General features: G+C 34.6%; 1 protein-coding gene across 4 annotated transcripts in view; it reads right to left on the bottom strand.

Moving 5' to 3' along the window:
* Positions 1–25,382, bottom strand: part of PTPN4 (protein tyrosine phosphatase non-receptor type 4) — a 120,753-nt gene that overhangs the window by 12,642 nt on the left and 82,729 nt on the right. For 3 of the 4 annotated variants that reach the window (XM_075028738.1, XM_075028736.1, XM_075028737.1), the window contains 11 exons: positions 19,230–19,364; positions 17,784–17,942; positions 12,593–12,752; positions 9,516–9,599; positions 9,375–9,431; positions 7,825–7,981; positions 6,140–6,306; positions 4,478–4,568; positions 4,332–4,393; positions 3,454–3,600; positions 1,013–1,141 (listed from right to left, as the gene is read on the bottom strand). In XM_075028738.1, the coding sequence (XP_074884839.1) occupies positions 1,013–1,141; positions 3,454–3,600; positions 4,332–4,393; positions 4,478–4,568; positions 6,140–6,306; positions 7,825–7,981; positions 9,375–9,431; positions 9,516–9,599; positions 12,593–12,752; positions 17,784–17,942; positions 19,230–19,364 (1,348 nt within the window). Of the gene's footprint in view, positions 1–1,012; positions 1,142–1,753; positions 1,873–3,453; positions 3,601–4,331; positions 4,394–4,477; positions 4,569–6,139; positions 6,307–7,824; positions 7,982–9,374; positions 9,432–9,515; positions 9,600–12,592; positions 12,753–17,783; positions 17,943–19,229; positions 19,365–25,382 lie in introns of those variants that run through there. The other variant, XR_012650503.1, reaches the window with a different exon arrangement.

Here is a 25,382-nt window from a genome sequence, read left to right as displayed (position 1 = left end):
TATCTGCACCTCTTAAGCATACTATACAGAAGATGCAAAATGACTTCGTTTTCCCACTCCTTCCTGCCCCTTGCTCTAATATCACAAACATAGTCTGCCTCTGGTTAGTGGAGGGGACAGGCCGTACAATCAATGTAAAAGCAGCATTTCAAAGAACAGGAGTTATCGCACTTTAAGTAACCTTTAGGCACAGAATCATTTACAGAGGTTCCACTGCTGATAACAAATGAGCAATTGTCTAAACACGACACAGGGAAGGGATTTTAACTGCAAACTGACTAAAAACAAGCTCTATAAAACTGACCCCATCTGGTAACACAAGCAGTGAGAAATGAGTACGTGAACTAAATTCCAGATAGTAATTTCCAAACATATCTGAGATTGAAATGCTAGCTGGGGAACTTCCGAAAACTACACACGCCCTTAAAATCATGCAATGCATGTTCGAGAAGGTCCTTGTTTACATATAGTTGCCAATTCCAATTCATATCTCTCTCAGCAGGATTTATCTTCCATCTACTTGCACATATTGTCCAAGATGGAATTATTGAGAACTGTTTGCCTCTACAAAGACAGATTTTTCAGTTGCAATAATGAAAGAACAAAAGAACAAAAAAGAGACACCTCTCTTGTTTTGAAAACATCAAGGAAATAACAAGTTTCTTAACCTTTAATTACTCTTTTTTTTTGGCCAGGGCATGAAAGACACCAGTAAAGACTTTTAAGACAAATAATACATCTTTTATGTGAATTAAAATCAATTAATATGATTATGGTAACTGAATCTTTGTGATGTTTTGCTAGTAAAAGGTTTGTTATCATTCTAAGAGCAGAATTTATACTAGGTAAGTGTGTGGCAATATGAGTAGTTTTCTAAGAGGCTTCTAGAAATAAACAGTTCTATTTATGTGGATATGCCATCAAGTTGAAAAGAAAGACTGATTAAGTAAGTTTTAGCTAGTCTGTGAGCATTCCACAGATTAATACCTAAAAATAGATATTATGATTTTACCTCCAGATTAGTCAATGTCATTTCTCGAAAGACATAAGCAGGATTTCCTTCTTCTGAATGGCAGGTAATCTGGAAATTCCCATATGATGAGCTTCCTGATGGCTCTGGCCAGTACTGATGGCATTTAACCTAAGGTCAACACATTTTTAAAGATGCCTGTGTTTAAATTCACAGAGTATTATTTCCACTCTCTCTAGCTCCTTACACCTTTATTCATTACAGACTATTTTGATCATTTTGTAATCACTATTCATTTACTTACCAAATATACTGTGTTACCTAATTATTGTTTATAAAATAAGGTATCGTAGAGATTTCCTGGTTCTCTTTTCAAGACGACACATGCACCAGCCCTTGAGGTTAGTTTAACTGAAGATGGATGCCTTTAACTTTCATTACAACTTAAAAAAAACCAAACGTATCTATAAATACTCCATCTTAACACTTGAGTGACAAAGATGCTGCTTTATAAACATTTCTGACCTCTAAAATCCTAATCTAATCTTCTCAAAGCAGATTTATATGGGAAAAGAACAAATGAAAAAAAAGGCGATAAGCAACAAAAAGTTGCTAAACTAATGCAGAAATTAGGGGAATGCAGATGGTGGACTTCAAAGACTCTTGATAAAGTCATTAAATGTAAATGAGAAGTTCAAACACCAAGATTTTCAGATATCTTGCTTAAACGCCTAATTACAGAGGTCATTTCAGCTCAAGTGTACTTTTGTTTTTCCAACCCACCTGGCGATTCTTTAAGAGCAGCCAGATTTGCAGACTTCCTGCTCCACTGAGACATCCCGGCATGCAGTGGGATAGTGATGTCAGTAGCCTCATGATCAGCTTTAGAGCAGGGAGTCTGCCTATGGGTATAAGACAGATAAGTCCTTTTATTTCATTATTAAGCAGCTCTCCAAAGAACTCCACAAATATCATTATTGAAAGGGTGGGGGAACCTCAGAGAACTGCTATTGCAAGTCTGTTCTTAGCAGATCTGCAAAGAAAACTCAAATTAAAAGGGCACTTGTACTGAAATTCCCTCTAATCATGTTTATTTGGCAGCAGGCAACATCATGCTAACATTGAGTCACTGGAAAATGGTTTAAAAATGCTGCAACTCCCCTTCAATTATTTTAATTATATTTAGAGGCCTGACCTTCCAGCAAATATATGGTTATTAAAAAGTTAGAATACGTACAGCCGTATAGCTGAACTACAGTCTGAGTTGATCAGAGCACCCACAACCTACTATAAATCCATCTTCAAAAGAAATCCTGAATGTGGAGAAATTCCACTACACTATTATTCCAGACTATCATTTCTGTCCACACATTCAACCAGCCAGTGCTACTGTGAATGCTCCAGACTATAAACCCAGTAACACTGGAATTACACTGTGTATATGACCAGATTTTATTGTTTTGGCTGTCTCCAAAGGACAAAGCTGCATAATAAACAAAGCTGTTAAGGAGAAACTATACCTTAAAAAAAACCCCAAAACCAAAACCAAACAAACCACAAAGTACACCTGAGGCCTTTTACAGCACCATACAAAATTATTTTCAGTAATTTAGAACTCTAATTACTTTATTACTAGTACTCTATTTTTACACATTTTTGTATGGAAACAACTTAAAGGACAATGATTCTTTCATATGATTAAATAAATGTTTGTAGCCACAGAAGAACATTTAATGAAAAAGTTTAGATTTCAAGCTTATCAAGGATTCTCTTAAAGACAGCCATCCAGGCATGGGATCTTAACACTACAAAGCTGTGTTAGGCTGCCTTAAAAAAATACTTTTTCTACATATCAAAGAAATATCTACAAAAACTGATGAAACTTCTTGGAGTTCTTTCATTTAAAGTTTAGAGAAAAATGCTACAAAGGTAAATTCTATTTGCTTTTTACTTTACAGTAAAGAATCAAAGAATCCTAAAAATATTTTAAGAAATACGTGAAGTCTTCAATGTATTTCAGAACTGAACAAAGTTTAACAATATCAGAAGGTTTAAAATGTAAGAGTCATCATTGCAGCAGTACTAGGAATGCACTGCCCTTATGAAAAAAAGTCATAAAATCACAGAATAGTTTGGGTTGGAAGGGAGCTTTAAAGGTCATCTAGTCCAACCCCCCTGCAATGAGCAGGGACATCTTCATCTAGATCAGGTTGCTCAGAGCCCCATCCAACTTGACCTTGAATGTTTCCAGGGATGGGGCATCTACCACCTCTCTGGGCAACCTGTTCCAATGTTTCACCACCCTCATTGTAAAAAATTTCTTCCTTATATCTAGTCTAAATCTACCCTTTTTTGGTTTCAAACTATTACCCCTTGTCATCTTGTATGTCATAATAGTATATTCCTCTAATCTTTTAAAGGCTAATCACCAACAGATTTTTAGAACATTATGCAAGTAGTATTTAAGGAAATCTTCTACTTACTCTGCCTCGTTCAACTTGAGTCGTTAACATTACAACCATAGATGAGCCTTGTTCCCAAGTCATCTGCCAAAAATCAGGACAAGTGTTCGGTAATGGACCTTGACAAGCAATGTACTGGTTTATTATTGTGGAAGAAGGGATTTCCATCTAAGAGAAGACAAAATCATTATTTTAATTCTTACAGTAAACGTGAGTCAGAGATCAGACATCTAGTGTTTAGTAACTAGCACATTAAAAAGCATCAACTATATTAATTCTATTTATTATAAGTTAGTAAATATGGATTGGCACAGTTAAAAATTCTTCAAAGTGTTCCACCTGCAAAATTGTTACAAAGATCTAAGTACACTTCATGTATTAACTAACAGTTACGTAGTTGCCATAACCAAGATCAATGGTTGAAAAAAGAAATTATAGACCAAATAATGGCAAATAAATTGGCAAATAATTCAAACATTTCATGCTCTTTGGGTTTCTGACACCAGCGTTTAAAATACTGATCTTGGAATTTAATTTCATCTCTGTTTTTTTTTCCTGAGAGGAAAAGTAAGTAGCTGTAATTTTGTTGTTACTAACAATGAAAAGAAAAAAGAAAAAAGATGTAAAAGAAAGTGCTGCCGGATAAAGCTTTATCGATGTTGAACACTACTGTCACATTAGTAATCAGAAAAGAAGAATTAATTCTTCTGGTAGAGGGATAGCTTCTCTTAGTCTTCTTTCTTTTTCTTAGGTTTCATTTACAAAAATATCTGTCACAAAGCATTAGCAAATAAGTAGATCTACAGTAAATTTCAAATCATCTGACTACAGGTTTATCAGCCATTGAAAAACTGCAAAATTACTTAATGTCAGAAGCTCTTTTGAAAAATACTACTCACATTTATATAATTTGCATTGATGTAATCTTCATTACTTTTTAAAATAACCCGTGTAGCATCATCTGAAAAAAAATTTAGAAAGATGTTACTTATTTACTAACTACAGTAAATACTTCTAGAACACATATACAAACGCACATACTTACAAGGCGAAATGTCTCTGTATCTATTTTTGGAAATGTTTTGAGGTAATCTGGCACAAGACATTGTCATTCCAGGCTTTTTCCTATACAATTGCTAAAAGACAAAACCAATGGTCAGATCATAATAGATGCAAAAGACCCGTTAGTATATTATTTGTCTAGAGGCACTTTTTAGAACATAAACTACTGAGCAATGGTAGCTTCAACACACACAAAAATGCTTTTCAAAAGAAAGCACTACAAATTTAGTTATGCTGTGGGATCACTGAAAATAATCAAGACGTCATCACAATTTGTTTAAAGACAAACTGAACATTACATTTCAAGCTTCCATAAGACCACTGATCTTATTAGAGAAAAGTCAGTATTGTATACTGGTACAGGAATTGACTGATACTGACATTCCACACAGTCATTTGGGGCAAGCAGATTGTGTTGTGTACATATAGGCATCTACCTACATTGCAGTTGTTGCACTTTTTTTTCTTTTTAGACAGAGCTTTAAAGTGCAACCTGGTCTAGTGGAAGGGGGGTTGGAACTAGATGATCTTTCAGGTCCCTTCCAACCCAAACCATTTTATGATTCTATGTCCTTCTGTATTTCAATAACTGTAGGGCAAATCCTGGGCTACCTCATGCTTTTCCAGCACAAAATCTCCTTTGAGAGGTTCCCGCCCTCTCGTGCCTTAGCCACGCGCTGCCACAACCCTTGTGCTGCAAACAGTATCAGTGAAATAATCCAGGTTCAATAAAAAGCACTTTAAAAATTTTTAAACATTGAACCTGTTTGGGAGACTAAAAATGTATGGTTAAGAAGGGATTTTAAATCACTTTGAGAAAATCTTTTCTTTCTATATATTAAAGTAAATTTTACCAAAGTTTTTAAAGAATAGTATATAAATATATTTTATAAATATATGTTGTAATACATAATGCTAGATCTCCATTTGGTGAGGAATTCACAGAATTCACACCGCTGTGTTCTACAAACCTACTGCTTCCTGTTTTAAGTCACTTGATCTCATGCATTAAAGATGGAATATCATCCAGGCACAAGCTAGCGCTAAAGAAAGACTATAGCTATCAGCAGCTTAGGACTCCACAGGAAGCACACTGTTGTCTTGAAATGTCATAAAAAAATCGACTATTTATAAAAGACATTTGTACGTTAACCCTGAAGATAGGGGTTGTAACCCTTAAGATTAGGGTTGTATTTTCCATTGGTAACTTTACCTTCCCCCATTGAGATTGTCCATAAATTGGTGACAGCTCAGCTGTCATTCAGTTTCTACAGTAACTTCGATATGGAATGAAGGTCCCAGTACAGAACACATATCTTGATATACATTTTTCAGTCTTCATCTCTATAAAAGTATTTTATTAGCATACGTCCCTGATAACTACAAAAAGCTGTAAGTAATCAATAAAGCTATTTATAACAAACAACACTAAAAACTATTATTAGGATTATTCTATGCCATAAGTTTGGACATAAAATACAGGATTGGATTTTTTTTGTTATTTTTCTTTTGAGAGTGTAAGACAACTGTTTTGCTAATAGATGCTGACTCTACTGAACTTTAACTGAAATCTGCTCTGCTTAAAATAATTACTATCCCCAAAGACTTGGAACTTGCTCACAGCTACAGGCAACACAGTACTCACATCAAACTGAGCCAAAACAGTCCCAGTGATAAGCCCTTCTGCTAGCTGAATCATGGATTCCCTCAGAGCATTATCATCTTGATGGACACCATCAAGTGGAGATTTCTCAGGGATGTACTGGAAGTCAGGCTCGCTCTCCAGCTTCTCTTCCACAACATCATAGACAGCTATAACAAATAAAGGCATGAATGCTCTGACTGAATATGATGCTTGTCAAGTAAAGTTAGCTCTAAGTCATTTATTTAAAACAGCAAAAAAGGTAAGTGATTCTCCTGTAGAAAAATCCACATTTATTAACACACTGATTTTAGTCCCCATCAGCAAGGGCAAGTAGCCTCTACTGATCATTATAACCTATGGCAAAACTATTTTATTTTGGTTTAATAGTAATTTTAAGTGAAAGCACATCACTGACTGCTAAAATTTTGATCAAAACTCATGTTATAACCTACCTTGTCTGCTGTAACTCCCTAACCTCAGATTCTCACATCATGCCTCTGAAGTCATTATAGTTGCATTTACATTTTTACTTTTAGTTCACTTTGAACTGATTTTAGGCTTCAGTAATTAGGGCAATATGTGCAGACCACCTGAGAAAATAGCATTAATATGTCTATATGCTATCAATGCTGTTATGTGTGCCCTGTCTATAAATAAACTGAAAAATAATATGCATCTTCTAGTATACTTAACGGAGACATACGGTGTTTGAGAGCCTGTTTTTAAATGATATCCCATGACCATGAAGGAGGAAACTGGCAATTCCTCACTTCCACAAGTCAAATGTTTTTATCCAGAATACAAAGATAATCAACACACAATGGGTAACTGTTTTAGTAAATTTCTAAACAAAGCTAACAATTTTATCTGAAAAAGAAAGTAAGCACACAAAAGCTGCAAGAGAACTTACACACCGAATGAGAGCACAAGTAGGGAGTGCAAGTAAGTGAATAAAGGAAAAATTGTTCATGAGGTGGTTGAGGTACTCTCCTAAAGCAATTTCAATTATTCTGATTAAACATCATTATTTTTCATTTTGCTTTTTCATCTGCAACTGTATCATAATTAGGATGTGCAGCAGAATTAAGTCCAGTGACCATCTGCTGGCAATGCTCCAACAGTGCATTTCATGAATATATTGCCCAAGCTGTTATTTAGACTGCATTTTTAGCACTTTCTTCTATTAAGCCTCCTCAAGTAGAAATGTTACCAGTCGTTCTGGGTTGTTTTAAAAACATAAGGAAGGATTTTGCATATATCGACATCCAAAGTCATCCAAACACTGGGTGTTTGGAGAGGGTTTTTTATTTGTCTGTGTTTGGTTTTTATTTTCCTTAAAGGAATAACAGCAACCTCAGAAAATGCATTCAATATCCATACAACTTTCTGGACATTTTTATCAATGAGAGTGAGAACAAAATTTAAATTAGCTCTCTGTTATAAATATTTGATCTTTGACTTTCCTATTAATTTTCAACACTTAGTTATGCACAACTCCTTAGAGTATGGGATCGATCAAGGTTTATACAATACATTGTGTTGTTGCAATTTCTTTTCAAGGAAGGAGTTCTTTCTTATTACAAAGATGTTAAGCATTCCATCTCAGGACACAAAATGGAGGTTAGAAAATGAAAGCAAGGTGTGGATTTATTTATTTTTTTTATTTTTATGTACAAATCACTCACCATTGGGTCGAACTAGGAGCACAAGTTCCCCTGAGTGTCTCTCACAGCTAGCTTTAATAAACATAACAACTTGATCATGGGTATGTTCTGCTATATCCCTGCCATTAATCAGTACAACCTGGTCCCCTTCATTCAAACGAGGGACACAGAGATCAGCCTGCAAGGTGAAAAATCAATCAATCAATCAATCTGTAAAACGAGCCATTTCCAATTTCTCACCTTAAAATAGCAACTTAAAATAACTATACTCAGGGACTTAAACCCTAACAGCCTAGTTGCTATGGTTGCTGCATTATATTCAAATGCTAAATTTAAAGTGTTACACAGTACATAAGACAGTGCCATTCACATGAACAAATCAATTTGCAGCTGGGAGGTGACTGTCATTGTAACATGTCTTTCGGCAGCTGTTACTCCACTCCTCTAGTTGAAGTAGAAAGCTCCTCTGTTTAAATCACATTTTGTATAGGTAATTAAAAAGCAGGATGTTCTTATCTTTGAAGGGAAGGGAGTAACATGGCAAAGCTTTGTCCAAATCAATTTCACAGACTTAAATGCTTCAGGTGTGAAATAGCGCAACTGTAATGACAAGAGTAAGATGAGGACCAAAGACAATGCACAAATCCCAGTACTCCCAGAGAGAGGAATAAGTTAATAAAAATTATAATCATAGTCTAAACATTGTTGCAGAAAAAAAAGAGCACATGCCACCACCAAATATCTTCTCCTTAGAGAGTGGGTGTTTAAAATATTCAGCCAAAATTATTTATGTTACTAAATATTTCAGAGATAATAATTAACAGGGACAAGAACAATGGTCTTGGCAAACATTTTAATATTTTCAAATTGCAAAGAGAAAAAAAAAAGAAAGCTGTACTTCTTAAATGTTAGCAAATAAACGGTTCAGTCTACTCTAAAAGGTATAAACAGAACTGACTCCAGTCAGCTGAATACCAGGTCAGTATTTTTGGCAATCAAGTGACAAAATATTGTGCCTAGTTTGAAGACACTTTTGATAGTCACTAAACACCAGTAACAACAGACAATCAGACCTGATGAATGATTCATGATGTCTGATTTTAATCTAAATCTTGGCTTTACTCAGCTACATCTGTCACTAAAATAAGAGAGATTTGGTATTTTAGTTATTTTTAACATACTAAAAGACTCTTTCAATATATAATTTATGTGAAATTATATGAATACCTATTATTTAAAAAAATTAATAAAGTAAATAAAGTAAATGTATTTTTAGGATGACACAGCTCAAGAAACTGTACATACTGAACAACTGAACATCTATAACTCCCTGTAATTTTCAGGAATTAAACATTGTTTCAGTAAGAAAAAAATATTTTCGAGGATTGAAGAACTTTTAAAAATATGTTATGTAGCCTCATCAAATTCTTACTGCGCATAATTTGCTTTGTTATGATAATGATATAGCACAAACTAATTTTCATAGGCGACTATGAAATAATTTACAGTTTTGAATACATATTTCAAGATACGTAGATATTGCTACCAAGTTTGGTTTTTTGATAACTTACAGGGGTTCCTGGAGCTACCCTGGACACTATTACTGGCATCTTCTGATCGTATCCACCCTTTAAAAAAAATTAAATTAGTAATAAATCACAAATGTCAGAAAATAATCTTAATAGACATGAAGGGAAGAGATGTACTGTTACCTTTACATTGAAGCCAAACCTTCCGTTTTCATCTGGTTTCATTCTGATCATAACAAGATTGTCATGGGGGACACCACCATTGGGCTAGTAAACAAAAATTATATTGTATTAACGTACATTTTGTTCATAGATAGACTTTGAGGATATTATACGTAATAATTTTGCAGTTTCCTCATCAAGTAATTGCTCCTGTACACTTGAGAAAACTTCAAGTAATAGTGCAAACATCTTGAGTTTTGCATAGAAGGGAAAAATTGTACATTTAAAAGTCTTGGACATAACTAAGTTAAAAGTGTGCTCTGTCAAAGCAAGCTCAAAGTAAGAAACAGTATTAGAAAAGACTAATTGGCTTCAAGCAGTCTTAAGAAAAACAGTTTACTAAATGGAAACTCCTTAATTTTTTTTTTTAATTAAGACCGCAGTGAAACGTCTGCAGTAAGAATGTAGTATGATAAAAAATAAAGTAATTGAAGGTATACTTTTGATTCTATTAACAGCAATATGACAGTAGTAAGCAAGGACAAGTTTGGCAACAAAATGTTTGTTCCATATCCCCTATTCCATTTCCAATGTAGTGGAGTATGAGGTGTGACACATGCTCTACAGTGATCAAGCTCTGACAATTTTAGCTGCTTTCTTTCTGATTTCATTCAGATCACAACACCACTGTTAAAGGAACTACCAATAAACTGGGGAATACTAAATACTTTTTAATCTGGAAAAATCAACTTAGTGTCACTGAAGTGATTTTTAGTTTGTTCCCATCAATATTTATTTCACAGACTGAACATCAGCTGGTATTTCTATAGTTTCTATGGTAAGGATGCGAAGTATTATTAAAGAAATTTGTTTCAAGGAAGTTTTCAATGTTGCCAATTACAGCCAAAGCATTAGACTTATATTCAGAAAGGAAGAAAACAAAAAAAACTTATTAAAGCAAACATTTCTATATGTAAGAAAGTTCAAAACCTGCAGGTTCAATAGGTAAGTCTACTCAACTTGGCTCATAAAAAGTTAACTCAATTCCAGGTGTTTTAAGCTCTTGGTTAAAACAAAACAAACGCCCCTGAACACATTCACAGTAATGAAAAGATGAAAAATTTGGGGAAGGAGAGGAAAGTAACAGTGTAAGATACGTTAATGAGAAGGAAGGGCGCTTAGGAAGCCTAATCATATGCGAATCATTTTAACCTATGTTCACTGGCACCGGAGACCAGACTCAGGTTCCTGGGCCAAATGAACAACAACCAAGTGCTCACCTGCAGCATTTGGCAACTTTTGTGCCATTGCATACACAGACAATAAGGGAATAATAATTTCCTGCTTTAAGAGGCTATTTTGAGCAGCAATTTTTAATGAAAAACGTGAAGGAGCACTGTATATCATCATTAACCTGTTTGACTGAGGGGACTCCTGGCCACACCTGTTTTCAAATACTTTTGGACATACTCAGACTGGATACTTAAGGATTGCAGATGGAGTAAAAAGTTGTCATTCCCATACCTGTCCTACTACCTTTCTAAATAGACTCTCCATACGTACAGTAGATGAAGGAAATTGAATAGCTAAATGGAGTCAAAATGGTGAGGGGTTTTCCTTAAAATATTTAAGATGGAGCAGCAGAAAAGAATTTAGCAGCGCAGGAATCCGAAAGTGCATTCTGGTCAGAAAAGCAACTTTGAAAAAAAACATATTCCAAATCCTAAATTTACTGTTTCACAAAATTTCAGAGTCATGCTATGTTCCTTCTTCTCTAATACCCCAAATAAAAAGCCATCAGCAGACCACATTAGATCTTCAATTACAACAGTGTACTGCTGTATTCTGCATAAATGTGAACCATTGGACCACAGCAAACAATCACACTGATAATGCAGAGAAAAAAGAATCTCATTCTCACACAGCTGTGTTGGTTTTGCAGAACTAAAAGGAGTTAAAAAAACAACTGAAAGTTATTTTTGTCAATTTGGTAAAGATAACTGAATACAGAGCAGAAAAACTTGATGAATAAAGTAGTGTTATCTTTCAAAACAGAACAGTACTTTAATATGACTCAGGTAAGCACTGACAGAAGACAAAGCTGTTAAAAATTCTGTTTCGTTATTTAATTAAAGCAAAATTTTTTACAACATACCCAAAATGCTCATAAATTTACAAGTTTCACTGCCGCATGTTTTATTAAAACCCCAGCTACGAAATTAAATATGGTTTTTATGGGAATCTTAATTTTGTAACGAGGCCTGAGAGAACACCCTAGGCTTAGAGTTCAGAATGCAAATAAAAATAAACCAAAGGCATTTCTAAAATATCAATTTTGGGAGCTGACTCATAATTTTTAATGTCTGAGGCTGGCAAAACTGTTTATACAGTATTTGCTACATCTGGATGTTAAACAGTTTTCCCATCCTGCAAAATGTTACTTTTCCCACATCAGTATAAAACTAAGAACCATTTGAAAACTTCTGGAAGGACAACAATCACAAAAATGGTCGGTGAGATCTCACCTCAGTCAGACAATAATCAACTGACTAGATTACTCATCTAGCACATGCTTAAGTGTGGAAAAAGAACTTCTGCTCAGATTTTTACATTCATTGTCACAGGTCTTGGTAGAGTCTCTTTCTTGGAAATTCTGATGAGAAATGCAACCACAAATTCAGGAAGCTTCTCCTGACAAAACTGCTCTAGAAGCTGGTAGGCGCTTGTAGTTTCAGCTTTTTGATAAAAACTAGATTAAACACCAGTGGTAGTGTCTGCAATGTCTTCTTTAAAATTGATGGTAAATGATTTCTCAAAGAAGAGGTTAGTTAGAAATTTCTGCATGTGCTGAAAAGCTAATGTTCAAAATGTTTGGGTATCCATCCCAATGTAGTCATTTGATGACAACTGACAAAGGACTACTCCAGCAGGTAGAAAAAATAATGGGAACTAGCAAAGAGACAGTATGTGTAGTGGAAATGCGGCAATGTATGCATAAACACAACAACTCTGTGAAATGCTTCAGAACCAAGCTCATGAAAAGTAGGACTATCATTCCAATAAAAAGCAGAATGGTTAAACGGGATGCAAAAACTTACTGTGGATTTTTCAGGTGATGCAGGAACATCAAATGTTTCATTAATATGGTTATCCAGTTCTTGCTGTGAGTGTGAATGATGAATTTGGTTCCAACTGTTCTTTTTAAATTGTTTGGGTGGTAATGCAGGAGGCTGCCCATCTATAGGAGTCTCTTGAGATCTAAATACCAAAATAGAAGTACAAAGTGGAACGATCATGAGACATTGACAGTTCTTTCAGAGTTCGAAATACACTGAAAATACTAGAAGAAACTCAAGAGTTTGACAGATGAATATCTGTATGTATTTTTAGAATCTCAAAAATTTACTGTGATGGAATATATTGGAAGCGTATGTTTGGACATGTTGCTTCTTTTTTCTTGACAAGCAACTGTACACAGAACCAGTAAGTTCACCTTTTACACATTACTTTTTTCTTTAAATGGTTTTAGCACTCTTAACCCACTTTATATTGGAATATTATAAAATTCACTGTACTTATGCTCTGCACTCTTGCTAAAAAATTATTTCTAAAATAGTTGTCACTTAACATCTTTTCCTCAGAAAATCAATTAGTTTGCATCTGAAATTAATGTCTGCAATTTAAATCTTAAAAACAGACCCAAGCAGCATAATAAAGTGCTCCCACACTAGTTTTTGGCTTCTGATCTAAAAATAGGAGGAGTGCAAGTTGAAGACAACTTAACTGTCCCCCTGCATTTATTTGAAAAGCCCATTGGAGATTATGGTGTTAAATTTTAATTTTTCAATTTAAAAGTATATGTGTACATTTCAAGAGAGTTTTGATATCCCCCCCATCTTGAACATATTCCCTTTTGAAACATGCGCAGTTTTGAAACATTTGTAAAAATGGCATTAGTCACCTGCATTTTTTTAGCTGAGTTATAATGCCATTACTGAAGATTAAATAGCAGAAAGTTCTATTTCTGTTTTAGATCTGCAGGCACTCTACTGTAGATTAATAAAAATGTTCTCTTTGTTTATGTATAATATGGATAATTTTTACTAGTCCTTTTGGAATAAAAGTGTAACTGTATAATTTGTATTACATAAATACATGACTCATCTTTCATTATATGGCTTTATATTTAAGAATTAAGAACAACATTTTTAGAGGCCAAAAAGGGCAGTTAGCAGCACATAGTTCCCATTAGCTCTAGTTTGAATGTCAGTTTCTAAATACCAGCAAAGATACATGCCTTCCTCCCCATGAGCCACTTTAAAAGGTATTATTAAGTAATTTAACGACTTATGACAACAGCCCGCTGATACTAGTGGCAAAGCCAAAAACCACCAAGAATGAAGTTACAGGTTACAGCTAAATCTGAAGATAACACTACCACTAAAAATGGGTGCCTCGCTTCTTTCTTTCACCCACACCCATGGCCCCTTTACTTGAAGCACTCCAATGCTCCTCCCTTGGCTAAAGCAGTTTACCAAGCAAGCAAAGATACACTGACTCTTTGGACAAGCCCAGGTAGCTCTCTGCTGGTTCAACAAGGTGAACTGATTCATTACAGGGTCGACCACCACAAGGGGAGGGAAGTACACTCCCAGAAGCCAGAAAGAAGACACTGCCCCTTTTGTTATCACCAAGATGTAGCAGTAACTCATAGCATAACAACCCTCTAAAAAGCACAGGTAAAACCACGTGAGTAGTCCTACTGTATTTAATTGGTCTAGCCACAGTAAACTGTTAGCAGGGTAAGACTCTCATTATGAGACAACATAACATTTCAAGTTGCTGCAAGTTGGAAAACCTAAGGCACGCATCAAATTCCATACTGTATAATTTGTTTCTATGCAATTGAAGTAAGGCAGATCTCAGATACATGTTTTCAAATACAAACAAAGAAATCAGATCACAGTCGTCTACAGTGATTTCAAATAAAGGATGAACCTCTTTCAAAAAGCATGAACACTGAATGGGAAATGGAACACTTCAAAAAACCACACGTTTTCCATTTGGTTTTAAAAAGTTTTGTCAATTTTCTTGGAAAACAAAATATTGACAATTTTTTTTTGTCAATGTATGAAACGGTACATTTGAAAAGATCCTAATAACATTTTTTTCTGTATGTTTTTGCTTAATTTCAACTTTCAGAAAATTTTTTTTTCATGCAGTGTTAAAACAAAAAGTACTAATTATTCAGTATCTGATGTCTGAAGAATCTCATGTTCAAAACATACTAGGGAATAGAAACAGTATTTCTTAACACTTTTCAATGCAAGAGCATATCATCCTTTTATTTTATTTTTCAGGATAAGCAGCTTTTCTAAATTCATTTTTGTGGAGAAAGAGAAAAATGTGATGATTGCCAACATTTGCAAAATGAATTTTTAGGGCAGCTATAAATTATTTAGACATTGATTTACAAAGGTCACCCAGAGCTTTTTAACTGCTTATGTATTTGTTCATTCAGGTCTGGCCAGCACAGATTATTTAGCCTTTTAAGTGAAGGGAAAAATAGTTATGTATTTTCCTGCAAACAATTACTCCTGAGAGCTTTAAACTGAATAAAAAAGGAACAGAAAACATTAGAGACACAAAAAAAGTCACTCCAATAAAAGTAAAAGATGGGATCTTATGTTTGACTAGATGTCTGTACATACATGTCAACAAACACAAATAAATTCCTACCAAACATACAAACTTATAGAAAAGACTTGAAAAGTTACTTAAATGAGCATTTTAGAAGCAGCAATGCAAGTACTGTAATATATTAGCATAATGAATTGTGAGAACTAACAATCAAGCCTTGGGCAAAAACTTCATTGCTTTATATTTGCCCAGTCAGCTTTGAATTTCCTTATGAATGCTTAGACAATGGCAGTGAAAGCAGCCTATTTTGCAGGCAAAGCAGCTCTCTGTTACTGCATTCAGCAATTTACATAATAATAAAATAACACACAAACCCTGGCACTGACAAGCTTTGGGTATTTTTGTTACAGATATCCGGCCTGACCTTTTAATATATTAAGCAAAAGTTTCATACACACCCCCCTAAATTTATTAAACTAAACACATATCATGTGCTTTTGGAATTTAAGGTTATAATAATCTCAGGGAACTACAAGCAGAAATCTCTCAATTTAGTTTTGAATAGCACATGCTGATGAAGAAAAAAAATGTGGAATTAAAGGTGGTATGGGCTAAGTTGTAATATCATTCTAAACTGCACTGAAACTAATTTCTTTTGCTATGTTGACTCCAAACTCAAAGAGACCACTAAACCCATCTGACTTTCTTACATATGTAAATTTGATCAGTAAATAAAAATTCCCAACAAATTAGCAGATGGACTACTCAAATCTTTTCACTCTAAAAGGTCAAACTGTTTAGGAAATAACTTTTTAAACTCTAGAAGAGTATAATTTTAAATTATATTGCTAATATTAACTTCATGACTACTACTTTCTTTCATAAATCTCAAATCTCCAATCAACAACATCACCTGGACCTTTCAGAAGACCCTAATGGGGTTCATGTATTTTTGACAGCCAACATCCTCATTCTTAAAAATATCTTATACTAGATATCTAGACTGGGAGATTAAATTCCACTTCTAAGCTTCCAACAAGGGAAAAAACAAAAACAAAACCCAAAATGTAGTGATGGAAGAGCAATAGTTTTTCTGCTAGGGCATAAAAAGTGCAAAATCATGAAAAAGAACAGCCATAGTTGCATAACTAATTTACAAAACCACTTCCTCTCTTTTTCAGACTCATTTCTATGGTAACATACACCAGAAATCAGGTATTAAATAAACAAATCCCAAGAACACTTAGGAACATCTTTTACAACTTAAAGGCATATGAATAAAATAGAATATTTAAGAACTGTGCTTACTTCACTGTATCCCTCTACTAGTCAGTAAGTGTTTCTCATAACTGACTTCAGTTGGAGCCTTGCAACAGAAGGAACCTGACCCTGTGTGGCCTTTGTACAGCAAAAGTCTAATATGAGAAAAGATTCACAAGTGTTCCAGTTTTGAGACTCCCTTGCTATATGAATAGGTTAAAAAAAGCCCACCAAAAAAGGGGACTTTATATTATTAGGCCAAATTAATGTTTTATAACTCTGAAAGCTAAATAACTAGCTGATGGGCAAATTATAACTATTGTACCCTATCATAAAAAGTATCTTGTGTTATTTCACAAAACTTTAAAAATTTTGTATTCTATTTCCCTCCCCAAAATCACACAGTTGTGAAAACTGAATGTACAGTCCAAGCAAAGTTTTAAAATTGTGTTCAAATACCTTCCCAGAGTAATTTTTTCTGAGACACACAATTTGTTTGTAAACATGTAATTATGTTTGTGCTATTTAGTAGTTCTCGAATGGTTTTGAAACCATTTGAACGATTTCCCTGCTAACAAAGATTACACAAAATTATGAGGGCAAGTTTAGCATTACATATATAGCTACATATAAGAAGGTACAGCAGCACTGTTAACAAGGTGTTATGTTGTGCACCTTTTTCCCCCCCAATTAATCTGTACTCTGACCACAAGTTATTGAGTATTTCAAATCTTTTAATAACTCAACTTTTTTTGTTTGTCATCCTTCTGGACTTAATACACAATAATAGTTTTTATTTTGCTGACCATAGCACAGTAAACTTACAGCATCACGATTATTCAGCATAACAGAAAAAAAGCCTGAAAGTACTATCTTAAAAAAATAAAGATATACCCTATAACAATATATAAAAACGTACTAGGAACCTCAGAATGCTGTGGTGCTAGAAAAGTATTTTCACTAAGTAATTTGTAAACCTCAGTCATACTTCAGTGCCTTGACAAAAAGCAAAACTTCCAAACTCACAGGAATTAAAAACTTTTTAATCACAAAACAACGTACTTCCGTTCTATTAAAAAAAAACCAACAACTTTCGCTTCCACATCCAGACACAGATGGTCACATTACAGCAAACCCACATTTTGGGCGGGTGGGTGGGGAAGGTATTGTAATCCTGCACCAGGAATGTGTCAGATATAGGTCTTTACTTCTGGATCATCTAATTTTCAATAAGACCTATAGTAATACTCCCTAAACAACAGCTACCTTTTTATTAGATTTTCTGGCTCTCCCTGACCCAAACATCTAACACTTAATGGTGAAGATTCCTGACTTATCTTCAGAAGCCCTGTATGCTACCATATAGTAATAATGACCAACAGAACTTACGGCGATGATTCCAATATGATGCTATTAGCCTGCGTGGAAGATGGAGATCTGTGATTTACAAATACTTCACTTGGCGAAGTGTGAACTACATGGTCCACTAAATGTCCAACTGATGAGGGTCGTAACCGGGCTCCTTCTTGAGTGAAGGCAGAGTTGCGACTAAGAGGGAAAGCACAGCAGTGCAATGTGAAAATAATATTATTATTGATCTACATTCCTTACACCACTACAAAGGAATGCTAAAATAATTTTTTTCTCTCAGTGCCAGCATATGTTCATATACATATTTTTATTAAGTAATTTAAGGTTTCAAAAATCACTGAAACAATAATGTTGTCAGATCAACATGCTATATGTCATAATTTTCTTTTAAAAAGTGTTCAAAAATTATTTTAATAAACACTATATGGCTAATATTTTTCTTTCTTCCTTTTTTTTTTATTAATTAAAGAAGCCTGAAAGCATTATGGTCCAATGAACAGTCTACTGGACTGACAGTCCAGTCAATGAGAAGAAAAATGAATCCCCAAGAAGAAAAATCCTGGCTCTGTTCATGGTAGACCTTAACTTGAATTCCTTAAGATGAACATTTTATCCCCTGCATCTTCTCCTAGAAGAATCATAAGCTTTGCACTGAGAGTCTTACCATTTCTGTGACCCAAAATTTTCCCATTTGAAACCTAGCATAGTGACGTAGGCATCTTTCTTAAAATGCTTTGAAGCATGCATGCATAAGTTATGTTATGCTATAAGCATCATTATTACACAATTTTTACAAAGATATTTAAGTGCTACAGATATTTACAACAACAGACTTTTGAATAATATGCTGCAATGCCAAAGAATCTTAAAACCTTCTGGTTTATGCAATACAAAATTGGATAATAACAATTCTTAAGCCAGTTTCAGCACACTGAGAAAATTGGTTTTTTTCCAAAAGAAATTAGGAATGATTTTTCACTAACTATAAACATAAAACAGAAAGCTGTATCATGTGAAAAGAGTAAGCTTTGAAAGGAAATGCAGAAAAATTGACGAGAATATACCTGCAAGGATTTCTGATTAAGTAATTTTCCCCAATGTTTTAAAGAAGTGGTATTAACTAGAATAAATTATTTCTAAAATATCACACAGATTTTATTATCAGGCTTTTTTTCTTAGCCAAATGAATAATTTAGTTTTAACTGTGCTTGAGAAAACTCAAGCTCTCAAATTTAGGGTAGCGTGCTACATCTTACACTTTTTATAGGTTGACTGAGAAGCACGTAAAATTCACTCCCAAATAGTTTCTCTTAACTGGAGCTAAATGTTCCAGAGAACCACACAGCACATAATTTGTGAAGTTATTTGTCTCCATAATGCACTAATCCTTTTATTACACAAGTAGGTCACTCACATTACAGGTAGACAGCTACTTCTAGGGAGAGAAGATTCAATGCTACTTACTGATTTGGGGTTCCAGGTGGAGACCGTGATGGCAGGCTCTGTGTTTCCAACCTATCATCAGACAGTGAGTTCCTACTCACTACTTCCCAGTCCATCCCACTCATTAATTTCCGTGCCAAGGGTTTACTGGGGGATCTAGAATAAGAAAGTAAAATAAGTAACCAAAAATTATGAGGTACAAATATGTTCTATCTGATGTTCTATCATAGGAAACTAAATTATATAGAAGAAATGAAATGTAACAACGCAAAACTATATTTACATGGGCGGTTCTATGTTTTCTCAATATATTGTACTTCATTTTCTGTACTTTGTACAAGAACATCAATTAAATACAGTCATAAAATACTGTTGGCTGGGAGGGAGACAGGCAAGATGGAAGAGGAACCCACTAAACTTCACCAGGCATTTCTAATGCCTCAAAGAGACTCTGACTCAAACAGAACAGTCATTGAGAGGTCTGAACTTAAAAATGGGGGGGGGGGGGGGAAGCTCCAAACAAAAAAAAAAACAAAAACGCAACAAGCAAAAAACTTCTAAGTAACACAACTATTTAGCCATCTCAGGAAAATAAAGCAGTGGTATCATCAGCCCCAAAAAACTCCCAAAGACTTTTGAAGAACTGAAAGTAGAGTAATCATCAACATGGCAACAGAGCTATTGAGTTTTGTTTACTCATCAGGGATTTCCATCAAGGTGACATGCTTTCTTCCAGAACATGTTTTGTCACATATAAGGCGGGTGCAAACATCCTATTTAAACTTCTTTGTGGGTAACCAACCTTCATGTGGTTTTGTGCCAGAAACGTCCTTCAGGTTAAAGGTCATTATCACCAGTGGTTTTATACAAGAGGAGTTGTATTTTCTACTTGTTGCCCTTTTTCAATATTGAGGAAACTTTTTCTTCTCATTCTCCAGTCATCCCAGGATACCTACAATCCCCTTCTGCTGTTTCTTTCACCTATTTCTTAAGCACAAATGAGACCATACTTGCACTCTCTCATGAAATACTATATTTCCCTTTTATACTGGAAATCATCAAATGAATCATCCAAGAACTGTGGTTGCTTTTTTCTTAGCATCACATTGGATGGTTCAGTCATGCCACGACTGAACATACCCTGACTTTTGCCATTTGCTGTTTTCAACCAAAAATTCTATAGCCAACGGCAAAAATTCTTTTAAACAATCCTTAATTGTACTGTGTATTTTGTGTTACCGGGTTTTCACCTTACTTCTACTACTTAGATGGCGCTATATAGTTCAAATTTCTCCTCTATCATTACCCAACCCTTTCTTGTTCCAGTGATACCTCAATTTCATCAGTCTTTTGTGCCATGATAATTTCATTCCCATTTGCCTTTATATTCTATCACTACACACTTCTCTACTCTGCAGCTTTGCACAATGAGGTGACAATGTATTATTGTATCGGTATAACTCCTTCATTTGTTTCCCCAGCTCCATACACCTATATCACAAAATAACTTCTGCCCTTGCTGTTCTTGGGACACATTGTAACTGTTCTTTATCTTCACTGTTATCACCTTACTGATTTACTGAAAGTGCAAGTCCAGAAAGAAGGAACTTTGAGAAATTAAGGAACTACCCGCACACAAATTACAACCTTCTGAAAATGAGAACCTTAGTTGCTAATACATTTTTGCTTCTCACGGAACTTAAAACTCAATGCAAGCCACCACCTTAAGGAGACTGTCCTTGAATTATCAAAAAAGTCTACAACAGTAACCAACCAAGCATCATATTGAATAATCTATCTTCACATGCAGAAATATTTAAGTCCTATTGATGTCAACAGTGTTTGATACTAAAGGAGTGGTAATCTGTGAAGGGTTTATTTTTGTTTTTACACCCCCAAGCAGTTCTGAACATGTATTGCATGCTGCTTTGCTGCTCTAAAGACTTACTGAATAACAGCTGCCAAATTTCAGACACTTAAGTGAGATGGGCTATTCTAAATACTACTTGTTCAGGTTTTATTCCACCTGAGAAAAAAATATCTAATAGTATATTGATATTTGAAAACAGGTAAAATATCAGTTATTTAATTCCTGAGGAAAAACACATCCATTCTTAGCATGTTTCACGGTATTTAAGCAGTATTAATTTGATTCAAAAAGTAATTAGCTTGCTATCATGTCAATTAAACTAACATTTCAATTTCTGTAATATGCTTCAAATGTGAGCAACTCAAACCACTTAGATATTTTTCTTCACAAACATAGCAAATTTGAGCAGTTGTGAACAGGTAAAACAACAAGAAACCAGCAGAACTGAAATGCATGTCTAATGCTTTCCGTTCATTATTCTTTTATTAATCAAAGCTATCGTTAGCTAGATTTTGCTGAGAGCACACTTGCAGCCAGATTAGCACCAAGAGTCAGCTCTGCCAAGAGGTAGATTCTACTAACCAAAGAACAGGCTGAGGGAAAAATGCAGGGGAACATAATATATCCAAAGCTAAATTAGGTAAATACAGGACTGCAGATATGGTATTTTCTGACAGACAAGTAAAGGCAGCTATTGAACCTTATTTACCTTCAGTGAAAAAGCAACAAGTGAAGTATAGGAAAGTTGGTGGTTTGTTTTTTTTTTGTTAAATGCTCAACAACAGTGAAAGGGCACTATCCTTGCCTGTATAAAACAAATTAAATTACAAAGAGAGAAACAAAAATATATAGAGGGGAAAAAAGTTTTTCCAGAAACTACATTTTTGACTGCTTCAGAAAAAACCCACTGCATTGTAGCTTAAGTCATAGTTTATAACTGCATTTTTGAAAACTTCCTCAATCTATGCCACAAACGAGCATAGCTCTAAAATGAGAAAAGCATCACCTTCTTCCCTATAAAAAAAATGCAATGTTAAGAAAACTCACCTTTTACTGTGGATAGGGTCTGATCTTTCAGAAATAATACCTTATTACCATGATAAACAGCTGCAGTGTTTATCAGCAAAGGTTCGTTTCAATTATTTTATTAACAGCTCTAACCTCAGAGTCCCACCCACTCATGTTTGTTGCCTCCATTTCCTGTCTTTGCAGAAATTTCAAAGAAAAAATTACCACACTGCAGCACCAAACTTCAGTGCTGTGGCTTTTTTGATACTAGCTCTCCTGCCAACACTTCTGTATCTAACAATCAGTTATTTTTTTATTAACATTTAAGATATGTTGTGAAATATTCCTGCAAGTTTCTCCTGTATCACTAATTCCTTACAATATCCAAATAACTTTCTCATGCCAGAGTGCAGCTGAGGAGATGGGAGGGGGGAAGTAAGCTGTAAAAATCTTTTTAAATGCTTTGATAAACTTTGAAATCCTAAATTCCACATTTCTCTGCTCAGTCTGGATGCTTCTATTGCACCCCAGCAAAGGGCCCTGCTAGTTAACAGCATAAACTATTTTCAGATATAATTTTTGATGTATCTGCAGAAACATTCTTAAAAAAGTTGGAAGAAGTCCTATCTATCTGAGTAGTGACAGAGACCAACAACTTTACCTGCCCCCAAAATCAAGAACAGTCTTAAGAGTTGCAATACTATGTCAAATACAAAAAAACGAGTAGCAGGGATGAAATTACATAATGCAACTAAAAAATAGCATGACAAATTATATTAGCTCAGCTACAGTACACAAAAGCTTTTGAAGATAGAATTTGTTTTCCCTCCTACAGCTGAAGTGTTAAATTCTTGCAGGAGCTGGGAAAGAAAGAGGGTATTGTTTGGGAATACAGGTGGTAATCTTTTAAATAATTTCTGTCCCAAAAATAAGTATAACCTGGAGCCACAGTCTTGCTTTGTATTTTGACAAGGAGTACAGGGAATGCATTTCTCAGCAAAACTGGCAACTACTGCTTCACACCAAGAGAATGAAACTGTATACAAATCTGCAGATACACCACAAATGACATATGCAATTTAAAGCAACTGAGGAATTATTTAATTAACCTGAATAAATGCATAGTTGAAGCAAGACTGGATTTTTTGAAACAGAGAATGCAACTTAATGATAGGGAGTTTGCAAATACAAATGACCGAGATACCCACTCACTATCATACAACGCACATAAACTACCTCTCTCAGCTCCAGTACAAACCAGAATTAGAATACTTTGCAAGAAGTCTTAAGAGGGAACAGTGCTCTTTAAGAAATCTCTCAATTCATTACTTGATTGAACTTTTATTATCTACTTTCACTTTTATTATGCTCCCAGGAATTCTTACGGGTTTTCTTGGGTTGTGAATATCCTGCAACAAATGAGGCCAAGAGAATAGCTGTAATGAAGATTAAAAGAAAAAAAAAAATCTAAACAACTGCAGCAAGAGTCTTCTAAATGCTTGTTAGTGCTGCATGAAGATTAAAAAAACAACATCTACAAAATGTATCAAATTTATTACAAACCATCTCCGTCACAGAAATAGATTCCAATTTTTTAAATTAATCTTAAATGCTTTTATGATTTGGAAAAAAAAAAATAGTCCATGAATATTACTTCAGCTGATTTTTAAGTTATATCCTGAAGATAAACAGCTAAGCCTACTAACTGTAGGTTATACCTGCTTGTTTTATTCAAATGGCTGTTAAGAAATTTTATTTCCATGTCTTGTGCTCTGTATCTATGTTCCGCTCCGTGTGCAAAGGCTAGCTGATCATTACTTGTGGCAATCACCATTTCCCAACTTAGAACAAATAGATCACTCAAATAACATTTCAATGTAACTATCGGTGTTATTTTCTTACAATGAAATGATTCAAAAGTTTGCTTAGACAATATTAGCTCAAATAAGGCAGCTTCTAGTTAGATATTGATAAGAAAACAGAGTGTAAATCTGGATAGCTCTAGAATAAAAACCTGAAAACACCTTTTTTTAAAAAAAACTGATCTTGAATAAATCTTCTGATGTGGTAATAATAAAAGCAACAGTAATTATTTAAATTTTTTTATGTGTCCATTTAATTCTCAAGAAAGACCTGACTGCAATGCTAGCACACTCCTGGTTTCACAGCAAAAGGCAACCAATACCTAGCAGAACTTTCAAAAGCAACTGAAACAAGCCCACTGCTTGACAGCTTAACATGCTGTTCAACAACACAATGACTTTGTCCAAGAAAGACCCGCTGAGGAAAAGAAAGGCATGTTCCAGGAAAAAAATAAAAACAAGAAAAACCCACATTATACCTGGAAAACCTTAAAAAGCAAAATTTATCCTCTGCATGAATACAAAAGGGCTAACATCTACTCAGTATTTCAACTTCAAATGTAAATGTTTATAAGACAAAGAATTAAAGATAATGTTCTTAGATTAAGCTTCTTGAATCACATGATGTTCCAGAAATGTCTTGTATTTCAAGTTTTTTCACCCTTGAAAATAGTAAAAGTCTTTAAAATTGAAAATGCATTAATTGCACACTGTGATGTAGAAGACAGAGAAAGAAGCAGATGATCTATTAAAAGCCTTTCAAGGTGTATTTGTTACAATACATCATTAATTTCAGTTCACTGAGGTCCACATATATGCCCCAGACAGTCATCAACATTACTAAACAACTCAAAAGGTGAGGATGAATGCTGTATTCCTTAATCTAAAAGCAACAGTGGAAAATAAAATTACTGAGGACAGAAGAGCCAAGCATTTTATTAACTAAAAAAAGCCAAAAAGACTTGAGAAAACATCAGAGCAGTTCTAGCCATGACTTCCAATTTTATCCAGAACACGTATTACAAAATACAAGTGACCCCAGCACCAACTGTTCAGTTTTGACACAAAGGGAAGAGTGCCATCTACTGAATAAGAGTTTCTAAAACGATAAATATACTCCTCAAAACCAAGTATTGGCTCTCCTCCACCCTACTTACTTGTGGGAAATTGCCAAGTTCACACTGCAACAAGAAAAAGAGTTTTTAACTGATTCATAACTGTCATTTAAATAAATAAAACTCAGTTGTCACAGTGTTGAGTCTTCTGAGTATTAAAAAAGTCACCCCAAGTAAAAATCTAACCCGACTCCCAAAGTAAATTAGAGTAAAAAATAATTCTACAGCACACAGAACAAATTGGTCTTATAAAATCTACCTGTTGAACAAACATGTCGCAGCACTTCTGCCCCCAAATCCTACTAATATGGAGCTGTGT

This window comes from Buteo buteo, chromosome 5 (genome assembly GCF_964188355.1).
Source record: "Buteo buteo chromosome 5, bButBut1.hap1.1, whole genome shotgun sequence".
Classification (NCBI taxonomy): domain Eukaryota; kingdom Metazoa; phylum Chordata; class Aves; order Accipitriformes; family Accipitridae; genus Buteo; species Buteo buteo.
The sequence above is the reverse complement of the archived record's forward strand: the minus strand, read 5'-3'. Positions and strand labels throughout refer to the sequence as shown.